General features: G+C 48.1%; 1 protein-coding gene across 1 annotated transcript in view; it reads left to right on the forward strand.

The window, feature by feature from the left end:
• The window catches only part of LOC148442041 (zinc finger CCCH domain-containing protein 3-like), an 87,420-nt gene that overhangs the window by 47,335 nt on the left and 27,792 nt on the right, over window positions 1-12,293 (forward strand). Inside the window, exons 6-7 of the mRNA XM_088464327.1 lie at window positions 6,059-6,234; window positions 8,482-8,642. Of these exons, the coding sequence (XP_088320453.1) occupies window positions 6,059-6,234; window positions 8,482-8,642 (337 nt within the window). The remainder of the gene's footprint in view (window positions 1-6,058; window positions 6,235-8,481; window positions 8,643-12,293) is intronic.

Here is a 12,293-nt window from a genome sequence, read left to right on the forward strand (position 1 = left end):
AGATACTCATTTGGTCTACCTCGCGTGTGTACGTACACATTTGGCCTCCCTCGCGTGTGTACGTACACATTTGGCCTCCCTCGCGTCTGTAGGTATACATTTGGCCTCCCTCGCGTCTGTAGGTATACATTTGGCCTCCCTCACCTCTGTAGATACTCATTTGGTCTACCTCGCGTCTGTACGTATACATTTGGCCTTCCTCGCGTCTGTAGGTATACATTTGGCCTCCCTTGCCTCTGTAGTTACACATTTGGCCTCATCGGCCTTCAGGACAGAAATACTACAGTAGTATTTTCATCCTGGGTCTCCCCAGTATTTTCTCTGCAGGCTGCAAAAAATGACTTAGTGCTAAAGACGGCCCACGTATTGCGCACCAGTGTTTTATTTATGCGCTGTTATTTATACAGCACCTAAATATTGCGCAGTGCCGTACAGAGAATATTTAATCACTCACAATCTATATTCCCTACCATACAAACTACGTCTCATTTTGTCAGAAGCCAATCTACCAGGATGTCTTTGGAGAGGAGGAGGACAGAGTAGCATCTGGAGGAGACCCACACAAACACGAGGAGAACATACAAACCCCACACAGATGAGGGCTGAATTGAACTCGTAGCCCTAGCGCTGTGAGGCAACAGTGCTAACCAGTGTGCCCAGATACCCATGGCATGCTGTAATAACAATGAGGAGCCACACAGTGTGCATGCAGTTTCATTGCCACAATACATGTCAGACAATCCGTGTGCCCCTCACTCACCCGCAGTACTCCTTAGCGATCACAGGAGCCGGAGTAATAACTGGCGAGTGCCCGAGTGGCTGCTGGCATGTCTCTCTATACGCTGTGTGGGGATTGTCTCTAGAACAGACTTATTTGTATACATGAGCGTATTTGGCTGGGGCACGGGGAGGCACTGCGCTATTAATGAGGACATCTGCCAGGAATCTGTTCTCTATGTTTGGCTTGCGCACCCCCTGACTAAGCTGATAGATGTCTTACACTAATTAAATAATTAAAAAGTAATCAATCAGATTTGAAACGGCTTCAACATGCATTAAGCTGCTGGGATAGTGCTGAATATTTCCCTGTCCCTTCCACCTGCAGATGGGATAGCTAAATATCCTGTAATAGCATCAACTGTAATGGTTCCTGGTTCTTTCCAGCGGCAAATCTGGTTATTAATTACCGTATCACTAGACTTCATGTTATTGGCTGTGTTGAGGACAGAAGTGTCTTTGGATTTGTATACAGTGGTGTTCTCAGATATGGGAGTGCCACCGTTTCATACATTTAGCTTCTTTCCCCGGGCAGTATTCTGCTAGGCCCATCTGCACCCCCCTAGAAGTTGTCCGTGCCAGCCACAGGTCAGCAGTGGTGCCAATCCGAGCTGGGCTGGATAGAGGATGCTGGCGCTCAGGGTCAGCACACTGACACCTGAATCCCAACCCTAAACCTAACCCCCCCCCCCTCCCCCTAACTTCAATACTTACCGTCTGCATGCTGGCGCTTGGATTCTGACTGGCGTCACCGGCATCCCGACTACCGGAGTATAAGCTACATCCTGCTCAGCTGATATATGAGATTGTAAATGCCAAATTTATGTGAACTAATAAGCAATAAGATAACCACAACGCGGCAAGAATTTTAGCTAATTTCATTGACCTCAAATTGGGCAAAAACTGATGTATTAATAAGAGCCAAAACCGCAGTCTTGAATGATTGGAATGTCAACTGTTTAGAAGATCCTTGTAGCCAGTGACCGCATTGACCTGCCGGTGTGGTCATTAGCCAAAAGGGAACATTATTAATCTTCGACTAAGTCCAACGGACATGCGGTTTGCCCCAATTTGCACGCAATAGTTATGGCCTCTTTGCAGTTGAGGAAATCCTAGGGGTGTGGTTTGAGGCCCCAAGTTTTCTGAAGCACTCAGTTATCTGATATTAATACATTGTTTTCCTGTTCAGTGGAGATATTACTATGTGACTGATATGGGAATATATGTAGAGTTTATAAATTGTGTTTATTTTTACATTGTTACTAAAGATAATACCCGACCACTGGTCAAACTCATAAAAATAATGACCAAACAGTCTTCTAAAATGCTATATGTAGCAGAAGTCCACACACAACCACCAAACTGTAAGTATAAAACACACAAGTCCTTACTACACTATAGAGCTGCTGGTACGGTCACAAATATGCGCACGTACGGCGGTTACAGGAGCTTATCGGAAGAGGTGTTTTATGTTGGTTGGCAGGAATGGGAAAGTGTGTTATTTTCCTATAGGCATTGGACCGCCTGTAATTTCTACACTTTCTGACTTTGCTGCGGCGTGCTGGAGTCCTGAAGCTCCGCACAATACCAGGGCGTTCCGTAGGAACAGTTATGAAGCACATAGTACACTAGGCTGAAGAGAATCTTTGGGATGTGTAGACTGACAGATGTGTCCTCGCTCATCTAGCCTCAATACGCCCATGCAGGGCGATATGCCTGGCGTGAGTGAGCCCGTGCGTCTCTGCTGGCGTTGAGTGAATTTTTTTGCCCAAAAATGCGTAGAAGTAGCAATGCGATGTAACTACGGCGCACCAGCAGACTGTGCTGATTAATTTGATATGCGCACTTGTCTGTGTCTGTAAACGGAACTTGGCGTGGAAAAAAAGCCGCATGGTAGCACTTCGCACGCTGATTGAGAGCCTCTGCCGCGCACAGATTTACAAGAGTCGCATATCGCATTAATCGGCAGAGTCTCCTGGTGCATCCTAGTCGCATTGCATTGCGATTTAGACATCTTTACTGTAAAAAAGATGCCCGGCTCTAGTAGAGTCCCGCGCTACCTGCGCACGGAGAGCGGCTGTTTGGTGCGACTGCAGCAAAGACGAGTGAGGACACATCTATAGCGCCATTTTGTAGGAGGACTGAGTGCTTGCACATACATTAATCTTCTATATAACCATGTGACAGAAAAAGTAAACTTGGAATAAGTTCTAATCTGCGTCTTTACACATTAGGACTTCATTTACAATTGTCTAGTGTTCTCTAAAGCCTAACATTTGCTAACTCTCATGTGAGAAATACACCAGACGGATTTTACTTCTTCACTCAGTATTTGTTCATCGTAAATGTAAACCAACCTGAAGAAGCCGCACAGAAGTAAGCACAACTCAGGATGCAGTGGATTGTAGAGGCACTTTTATCAGGAACAACTCAGTCCTCATTTTCTGGATGTGTTTATCAGTATTCATATTCGGGGAACCTTCGTCCACTCCTTGTTACAACACTGGTTCAGTGCATCACGTCAGGTGGCGTTAGATTGTGGACAGATCTGTGTCCGACCACAGCGTCACATCGGGGTTCAGGCCGGGCCGTTGCCCGCCCTTGCTGCTCTACTTCGGCCGTTCCCTTGCAGATTTGCTGCTGAGGTCAGCATGACTTTTCTGTTGCACAATCACATTTCGACAAAGCTTCCCTAAGACTGGTGGTGTTACCATGTCTCTTAAATACTGCGACAAGCAGAATGGGAGGTGTCCAAGTCTTGTGGCTGCAAAACAAAATCCTCATTGCATGTTATCACGGGGCTTGATGGTTGGCATGTGGGTCTTATGGTGGTGTTTTGGGGTTTTTTGTTTTAGTTTCAACAAATATGGTAAAATATTTCAGAGTTCTGGCCCACATGAATTGGTTGGGGGGGGTTCTTCTGGTCGCCCTACCATGAGAGCCGTTCTTGTTCAGCATTTTCCTGATTTTAGCCTTCTAGGCCTTAATGCCGTGGTGACAAGTGCTTTGACCCTTGGACGTAGCTTTCAGGAACACCTGGAGCATCATACCTTCTGATCTCTGGGTGAATTTGCCTGGACGTTCGCTCCTGGGATGGAGCCGTCCTCACAGTTCTGTCACTGTAGAATGATGAACTTGAAAGGATCTTGAAATCATTGAAGTTATGTCCTGGTGTTACCACACACCGGACTGAGCCACCAAATGTCCTGCTTATTATGTAGAGGTAATGTACAGTAATTATTATGAAGTGGACTCGATCACAGTAGCAGCACTTCCCTTGAATTACCTACTTTTTGGTATGGAATCCCATGGCGGGCCTAGTGTCCCGAATCGTAATGACGTCTTCACGTTGGCTTAGTTTTTGTTAAACATGATGACAAAGCTAGAGGCAGGCAGGAGTATGATAATGAAGTAGCATCATCTCGTTCTTACCTATGGGGGTTGTTCGGAGGTGGGCAAGGCTGAATGACAACCAGATCTAATCTGTATGTAAACAAACGGGTTTGTAGAAGATTCCTTGCATGTAATGTGTACAAGGGTGGGCGCATGTTGTTCTGTATTAGGAATGGAGAAGACCAAAATTGTTTCGGCAAAACTAAACTTTGATTTGGTAACACTTGAGGTGGCCCATATGGACGAGAGGTCCAATGTGTCTTGGAGAGGTCCTGGACCAAGGCCTGCTCATTTCAGTAAGTGCCAGCATCCTTTTGGGGGTGATGTCATGGAGCCAGGGGGCCTGGCCCAAGCAGGGTGTGGAAACCATTAGGAACCTGACACAAGTGCACTGGCTCAGACAATCCCAGCTGCTTTCTCTTACATTACATGCCTAATCTAGCGTGTGCCAAAGCACGATCATACATGGAGGGGGGTCATAAAGAGTGTTTATAAATGGCAGTTTCAGACACCCCTTCCTAAGATTTACTACTACTCCAAAAGTCAGTCTGAGTGGATGTGAGGTGACCACAGGACAAGGTATGATCATCAGTACGTATCTGCCGTCACAGACAACGGATATGAATTCTCACAAAGGGAAATGTTATTAGAGTGCCAGCTCTATGCACAAAACTACCAGCTATGCTTCTGGATTCATATTAATTAGGAATCGTTTAACGGGCTGGCAGCTATCAAATCCTCTGGATATTTTTTATCTGAAATGTGTTAAATATTAATTTTAGCTTTAGGATGAAGCCTGGCTGCTGATGCTCCCTTCCTGACACACACACACACACACACACACACACACACACACACACTCTCTCTCTCTCTCTCTCTCTCTCTCTCTCTCTCTCTCTCTCTCTCTCTCTCTCTCTCTCTCCTTCTCTCTCTCTCTCTCCTTCTCTCTCTCTCTCTCCTTCTCTCTCTCTCTCTCCTTCTCTCTCTCTCTCTCCTTCTCTCTCTCTCTCTCCTTCTCTCTCTCTCTCTCTCTCTCTCTCTCTCTCCTTCTTTCTCTAACTTCCTCCGCTTCTCTCTCTCTCCCTCCCTCTGCTTCTCTCTCTCTCCCTTACTCCGTGTCTCTCTCTCCCTCTCCCTTACTCCACTTCTTTCTCTAACTTCCTCCGCTTCTCTCTCCCTTACTCCCTTTCTTTCTCTCTCTCTCTCTCACTTCCTCCGCTTCTCTCTCCCTTCCTCTGCTTCTCTCTCTCCCTTCCTCTGCTTCTCTCTCTCTCTCCCTTCCTCTGCTTCTCTCTCTCTCTCCCTTCCTCCGCTTCTCTCTCTCTCTCTCCCTTCCTCCGCTTCTCTCTCTCTCTCTCCCTTCCTCCGCTTCTCTCTCTCTCTCTCCCTTCCTCTGCTTCTCTCTCTCTCTCCCTTCCTCCGCTTCTCTCTCTCTCTCTCCCTTCCTCCGCTTCTCTCTCTCTCTCTCCCTTCCTCCGCTTCTCTCTCTCTCTCTCCCTTCCTCCGCTTCTCTCTCTCTCTCTCCCTTCCTCCGCTTCTCTCTCTCTCTCTCCCTTCCTCCGCTTCTCTCTCTCTCTCTCCCTTCCTCAGTTTCTGTCTCCCTTCCTCTGCTTCTCTCTCTCTCACACACTCTGCTTACTGTGGTGCCCTCGGTCTACGGTGTCACTAGAGCCATCAGCCCTGGGTATTGGTAGAAAGAAGGAAGCTTGTAGGATAAAGCAGAGGTTGGTGAAGGTTACAGAATGGCATGTGCGGGTACATAAGTTAGTCGTGTGCAGTCAGGAAATGTCCTCTAAACCTTCTCATTAACCAGCCTTGTAAAAGCTGCATTTCCTCCTGTACAGACTATTTCCACTGGTCACAGTAGAAACTTTCCTCTTTTCCATAGTGTAAGAAGAAGCACACCTTACTGTGCCCAGCTTATGCCCGGGATGGCACCTGTCCACAAGGCTCAAAATGCAAACTACAACACCGCCAGAGAAAGAGGTGGATCGACAGCACAAAACAATCGGAGCAAACCCGGCCAAGCTCCATACAACTGAGGCAAGCACAAGAGGATTCTGGGTAAGTGGAGGGAGGACAGTCAGTGTGTGTCTGTTTCCATGTCAAGGTGCTGATCTTGAATCTGAGCTAGGTGACCCACAGATATCTTTCATTTATACGGCGCTACAAGGACTCTGTGACACTATATAGATGTGTCCTCATATGCCCAGCCTCAATACGCCATGTGGTACGAGACACCTGGTGCAAGTGAGCCGCCAGACTGCTTGCACGAAGCGTCTTTCACGGCTGGATATGTCGCAATGCATTGTGACAAAACTCTTCATGAGACTGCACTGATTAATTTGATATACAGCACTTGTATATATTTGTGCGTCTGAGTCTGTATACGAAGCACAACGGAACTTGGCGTGGAAAAAAAGCCACGACCGCTGCACCGTAGGACGTTGTATGCAGAATCAGACTCGCACACAGATATACAGGTGTCACATATCAAATGAATCAGCGCGGTCTCAGGAAGTGGTTTGTTGTATCCATTTGTGACTGAGATGCGTTGAGTGAAACGAGTTGCACGGGAAAGGCGCACTGAAAAGGGCTGTTTGGTTAGACTGCAGCAATAGTGCATGAGGGCACATCTGTACATAGGAGAAGGAAGTTAAAGCAACATTATATAGTAAATGGGCGGTCACACAGGACAGTTATAGACAGCTCCACAACTCTACATACATACATAATTATGTAGAGACGTCAGAAGGAGAGAGGGCCCTGCTCACTAAAGCTTACAGTCTAGTGGGGCTATGAGGGGACACATAGAGGGAGAGAGGAGCAGAGTTGGGTCTGCAGAGGATGGAGAGTTAGGGGTTATAGGTTTAGGAGAAGAGGTGCAGGCTACAGGGCTTCTAGAGAGTCTATGAGGGTACACACAGAGGGAGAGAGGAGCAGAGTTGGGTCTGCAGAGGATGGAGAGTTAGGAGTGTTATAGGTTTAGGAGAAGAGGTACAGGCTACAGGGCTTCTAGAGGAGCTATGAGGGGACACAGAGGGAGAGAGGAGCAGAGTTGGGTAGTGCAGAAGATGGAGGGGTTCTAGGTTTAGGAGAAGAGGTATGGACTGCAGAGCTTACAGTCTAGAGGGGCTATGAGGGGACACGGGGCGAGAGGAGCAGAGTTGGGTACTGCAGATAATGGAGTGTTTGGAGGGGTTCTAGGTTTAGGAGAAGAGGTACGGGCTGCAGAGCTTACAGTCTAGACTATAGATGGCCTATGGGTGGACACACAGAGGGGGAGAGGAGTAGAGTTTGGTACTGCAGAGGATGGAGAGTTAGTAAGGGTTATAGGTTTGAGTGAAGAGGTAAGAAAGTAAATTTTTGGATGCTCCTAGTAAAATGGACAGACATGGGTGGTGATGACTTGATACACGACATCATTGGCGCCCCGCCCCCTATGCGTGATGCCACGTTTTATGGTGTTGCACTGCGGTTGGCTGGACCACGATGTTGCAGTTTGCGTCACCCCAATCCTGGCTACCTGCATTTCTCTCCGTTGCATAAAGTTGACAAATATGTCTAAAGAAGTCCAATAAAATGTTCCTTCAAATTCATATCCTCCAAAGTATAATAAGATGACGATTTGTAAACCTCATTATTCATTGTCCTACCAGCAGGTAGCAGTAAAATGAGTAACAGTAAATTGCCATCTCAATTGGGGGAATACAGATATGTCCACATACATCTAGCCTCCTTGTACGTTAAACAGCCCTTCTAGTTGCGCCATGCTGTGGCGCAGTGTGTCTTTTTGTGCGACTTTTTCCCTTCAGTGATGCAAATTTGACGCACAAGCAGCTTCTGCTGATTAAAATGATAAGCGGCATGCCTATGTTCTGTGTGCGACTGCGGGTGTATCTGCATGCAGAATGCTACGATAGTGTTAGCGGCTGTGACACTGTAACGTAGCATTTCGCATGCGGATACCGGCGCAGTCACACACAGTATATAGGCATGCCGCATATCATTTTAATTAGCAGAAGCTGCTTGTGTGTCCTATTCATACCACTGTGTGAATAAGACGCGTTTGAAGGGAAAAAGTTGCATGAAAAGACACGGTGCTACCGAGTCCCACGGCTCTTACGCGTGTAACGCGACTTGTAGCGCCCAAATTATAGATGTATATGGACACATCTGTATGAATTTTCAATACAGATTATTTTGTCATTCCCTTTCACCATCATCCATATACGTTGGCCTTCCAGGCTCTGTTTTATCTGCCTAACACGACCAAGGACGCTGACCTGTTTCCTATACACCTTTCCGTAGGTTAGTGGCAGCACGTTCTAGAGATGTCCCGTCCACTAGCCACGAGGGGACCCCAGGCAGCAGCGGATGGGAGAGCTGTCCTTCTTTCATCTCCCTAAATTGCTCCTCCGCTAGCGAAGGAACGCCGGTGTCTAAAAAGGCCAAACCTGCCGAGGACTCAGGTAACGCGCTCTCTCTCTGTCCCGTGACTATAAGATCAGTGCGATTTGGGCGGCTTCTCATTCGTATTCACCGAAAACGTTTACCATACTACTTATATAATGGTCATCGGTTACCGGAGAACCCCTTACACCCCCCATGATGTTTGGTTGGTGCATGAGATTTCCTCCCTCATGGATACATAAAAGGGAGCATGTGGGAAAGCCATAGAGTAGTTTTCTCGCCGTTAGATGACATGGAACTTGTCCTGTGCTGTAGGAAGGCAGTCACAGGCTTCTGCTGCCGCGCTCTGTAGACATATAAATAAGAAATAAGAGACACTTTGAGATTTCTTTTGGAGTTCACCTCTAAGTTTGACTTCTCTCCTCACTTTCCTCCTCTGGAGAGCGGAGTCTTCGCTCACGTGATGGAAGCGGAGCAGCGAAGGCTCCCCTGCTTGATGTTTGCCATATGTCTGTCTGATAAATAATTGACGTCGAACCGCAGTGGAAGTCGGCGAGAGCACCCGGCGCCGTGTTTTCCAGCAAAGAGCCAGGTTACCCCCAGACTCCGAGGAAGGTCAGCTCCGCTCCACTTATCCACCTGGCAGAGAGCGTCGCGCTGGGACTCCTAAATCGTATGCAGAAGGAAAGCGGAGCTCTCGGAGGGGACATGCCTTTCCTGCCTCTTTTTATGTCTGAACGTCTCTGCTATGTACAGACAGCTGTGGCAGGTCCCACGCGTGCATTTCCCATGGCTGGCCTTGGCCGCCTTATTTATCAAGCCACAAAAGTAGCTGGGAGCTGTAACGGCAAGTCTCCTCTTCAGCCCTGGGAGCTGCCGCTGCTGTTTAGAGAATGACTATAGGAAATATCGGGGTGTCTGAATCGCTAGCAGCTATATTTGTCTTATTCATCTCGGAGACGTGCGTTATATTGTCCCATGTTACTTTGGTTCCGCACACCGCACCCTAACCCTCCTCACCGCACCCTAACCCTCCCCACCCCACACCCTAACCCTCCCCACACCGCACCCTAACCCTTCACACCGCACCCTAACCCTCCCCACACCGCACCCTAACCCTCCCCACACCGCACCCTAACCCTCCCCACCCCACACCCTAACCCTCCCCACCCCACACCCTAACTCTCTAACTCTCCCCACCCCGCACCCTAACCTTCCCCACCCCGCACCCTAACCTTCCCCACCCCGCACCCTAACCTTCCCCACCCCGCACCCTAACCCTCCCCACCCCGCACCCTAACCCTCCCCACCCCGCACCCTGACCCTCCCCACCCCGCACCCTGACCCTCCCCACCCCGCACCCTAACCCTCCCCACCCCACACCCTAACCCTCCTCACCGCACCCTAAACCTCCACACCACACCCTAACCCTCCACACCCTAATCCACCCCACACCACACCCTAACCTTCTCCACCCTAACCCTCCCCACCCCACGCCCTAACCCTCCCCACCCCACGCCCTAATCTTCCCCACCCCAACCTTCCCCACCCTAACCCTCCTCACCCCACACCCTAACCTTCCCCACGCCCTAACCCTCCCCACCCCACGCCCTAACCCTCCCCACCCCACGCCCTAACCTTCCCCACCCCAACCCTCCCCACCCTAACCCTCCTCACCCCACACCCTAACCCTCCCCACCCCACACCCTAACCCTCCCGACACCCTAACCCTCCCCACCCTGGTTTGCTTCATGCTGGGATGTAGAAAGATGAATATACCAGGAATGATACAGAAGTAACTGTCAGTATGAGATATATTTAGCTCTATGTTCACATGTCTGCTCAGTGTCCAGCTGTGTGTAGGTTACCAGTATACTTTCAGTTTCTCATGTCCTGAAACCGTGCATCAAGAATGGTGACAATTTGGCTATTAGAAACAGAGTTCTGGAAGTAACCCTCAGTAAGGGGGAGAAGGATAGAGACGTGATATGGCCGTGACATAATCGTCAAAGTTATAAATGTTTAATCCGGGAGATCCTGGCGGCTGACGCAAAGATCGGAAATATGAGGTGCGATGTGCTGCATTGTTGGTTGAAGCCCCAGTGACACTATTCACCCTGAATCACTTCATTAATCCCCTGGTGAATTGGTGGATCCGGGAGTCCTATCATTATGTACAGTATCAGACTGAAATCAAGACCTACACGGAGAGATTCATCAGAAAACAGGGTTTTGTTTCTAGGTCACTCTCTAGGTGCACAAAGTGCTTCAGTGATGTCAGTTTCTCATAGTGACTGGGTACACTGCGCTCAGTGATGTGACTGGTTCCTAGTAATTATATAGGCTACACTCTCAGTGATATCACTGGCTCCTAGTGACTGGATAAGCTGCGCTCTCAGTGATGTCACTGGCTCCTAGTGAATGGACAGGCTGCATTCTCAGTGATGTCACTGGTTCCTAGTGACTGGATAGGCTGCACTCTCACTGATGTGACTGGCTCCTAGTGACTGGATAAGCTGCGCTCTCAGTGATGTGACTGGCTCCTAGTGAAGGGATAGGCTGCATTCTCAGTGATGTCACTGGTTCCTAGTGACTAGATAGGCTGCATTCTCAGAGATGCCACAGGCTCCTAGTGAATGGATAGGCTGATAGTGATGTATATATGGACAGTGCTATATTAATATGTACAGTAGGTGTGTAAGTCTCCCAGTAAATAGGTACCCGGGGATATATTACATTTACACACACAGTTGGCACCAGCCGTCTGATACACTCGCATCAATCTTTCTGTATAATACTCATTTATATGCAGCCTATTGATATCACCGCCCAGTGTAATTCCCAAGCATCGCTAATGTATAATTGCCAATATTAATACAGGTAAGTGTTTCTTCAATGCAGCTCATGCTCCAGAGCCTGACGTGGTTCTGTTCTGTCTAATGGGTTTCATTTGCATCACATACGAGTGAATCTATTAATGGGGTGAGGGGTCAGCAGCTGTACAAATACATGAGTGAGGTTTAATGCAGTGATATATGCAATTCATTTGCTGCTAAAATGTTTGAAAGTAGTCTCTGTGTGACATGGAGTGCGCCCCCTACAGCTCATTTCCCTGGGAGCACTGAACACATTTACTTACATTGGCATCTGTTCTACACTGTACTGCACTGCTATGGTCACCATTGTACTATACTATACCTGATCTGTACTGCACTGCTATAGTCACCACTGTGCTATACTATACCTGATCTGTACTGCACTGCTATGGTCACCACTGTACTATACTATGCCTGATCTGTACTGCACTGCTATAGTCACCACTGTGCTATACTATACCTGATCTGTACTGCACTGCTATGGTCACCACTGTACTATACTATGCCTGATCTGTACTGCACTGCTATAGTCACCACTGTGCTATACTATACCTGATCTGTACTGCACTGCTGTGGTCACCACTGTACTATACTATACCTGATCTGTACTGCACTCCTATGGTCACCACTGTACTATACTATACCTGATCTGTACTGCACTGCTATAGTCACCACTGTGCTATACTATACCTGATCTGTACTGCACTGCTGTGGTCACCACTGTACTATACTATACCTGATCTGTACTGCACTGCTGTATCCATGGTCACCACTGTACTATACTATACCTGATCTGTACTGCACTGCTATGGTCACCACTGTACTATACTATAC

The sequence above is a fragment of the Taudactylus pleione genome, unplaced genomic scaffold (assembly GCF_031769625.1).
Source record: "Taudactylus pleione unplaced genomic scaffold, aTauple2 ptg001647l, whole genome shotgun sequence".
NCBI classification, from domain to species: domain Eukaryota; kingdom Metazoa; phylum Chordata; class Amphibia; order Anura; family Myobatrachidae; genus Taudactylus; species Taudactylus pleione.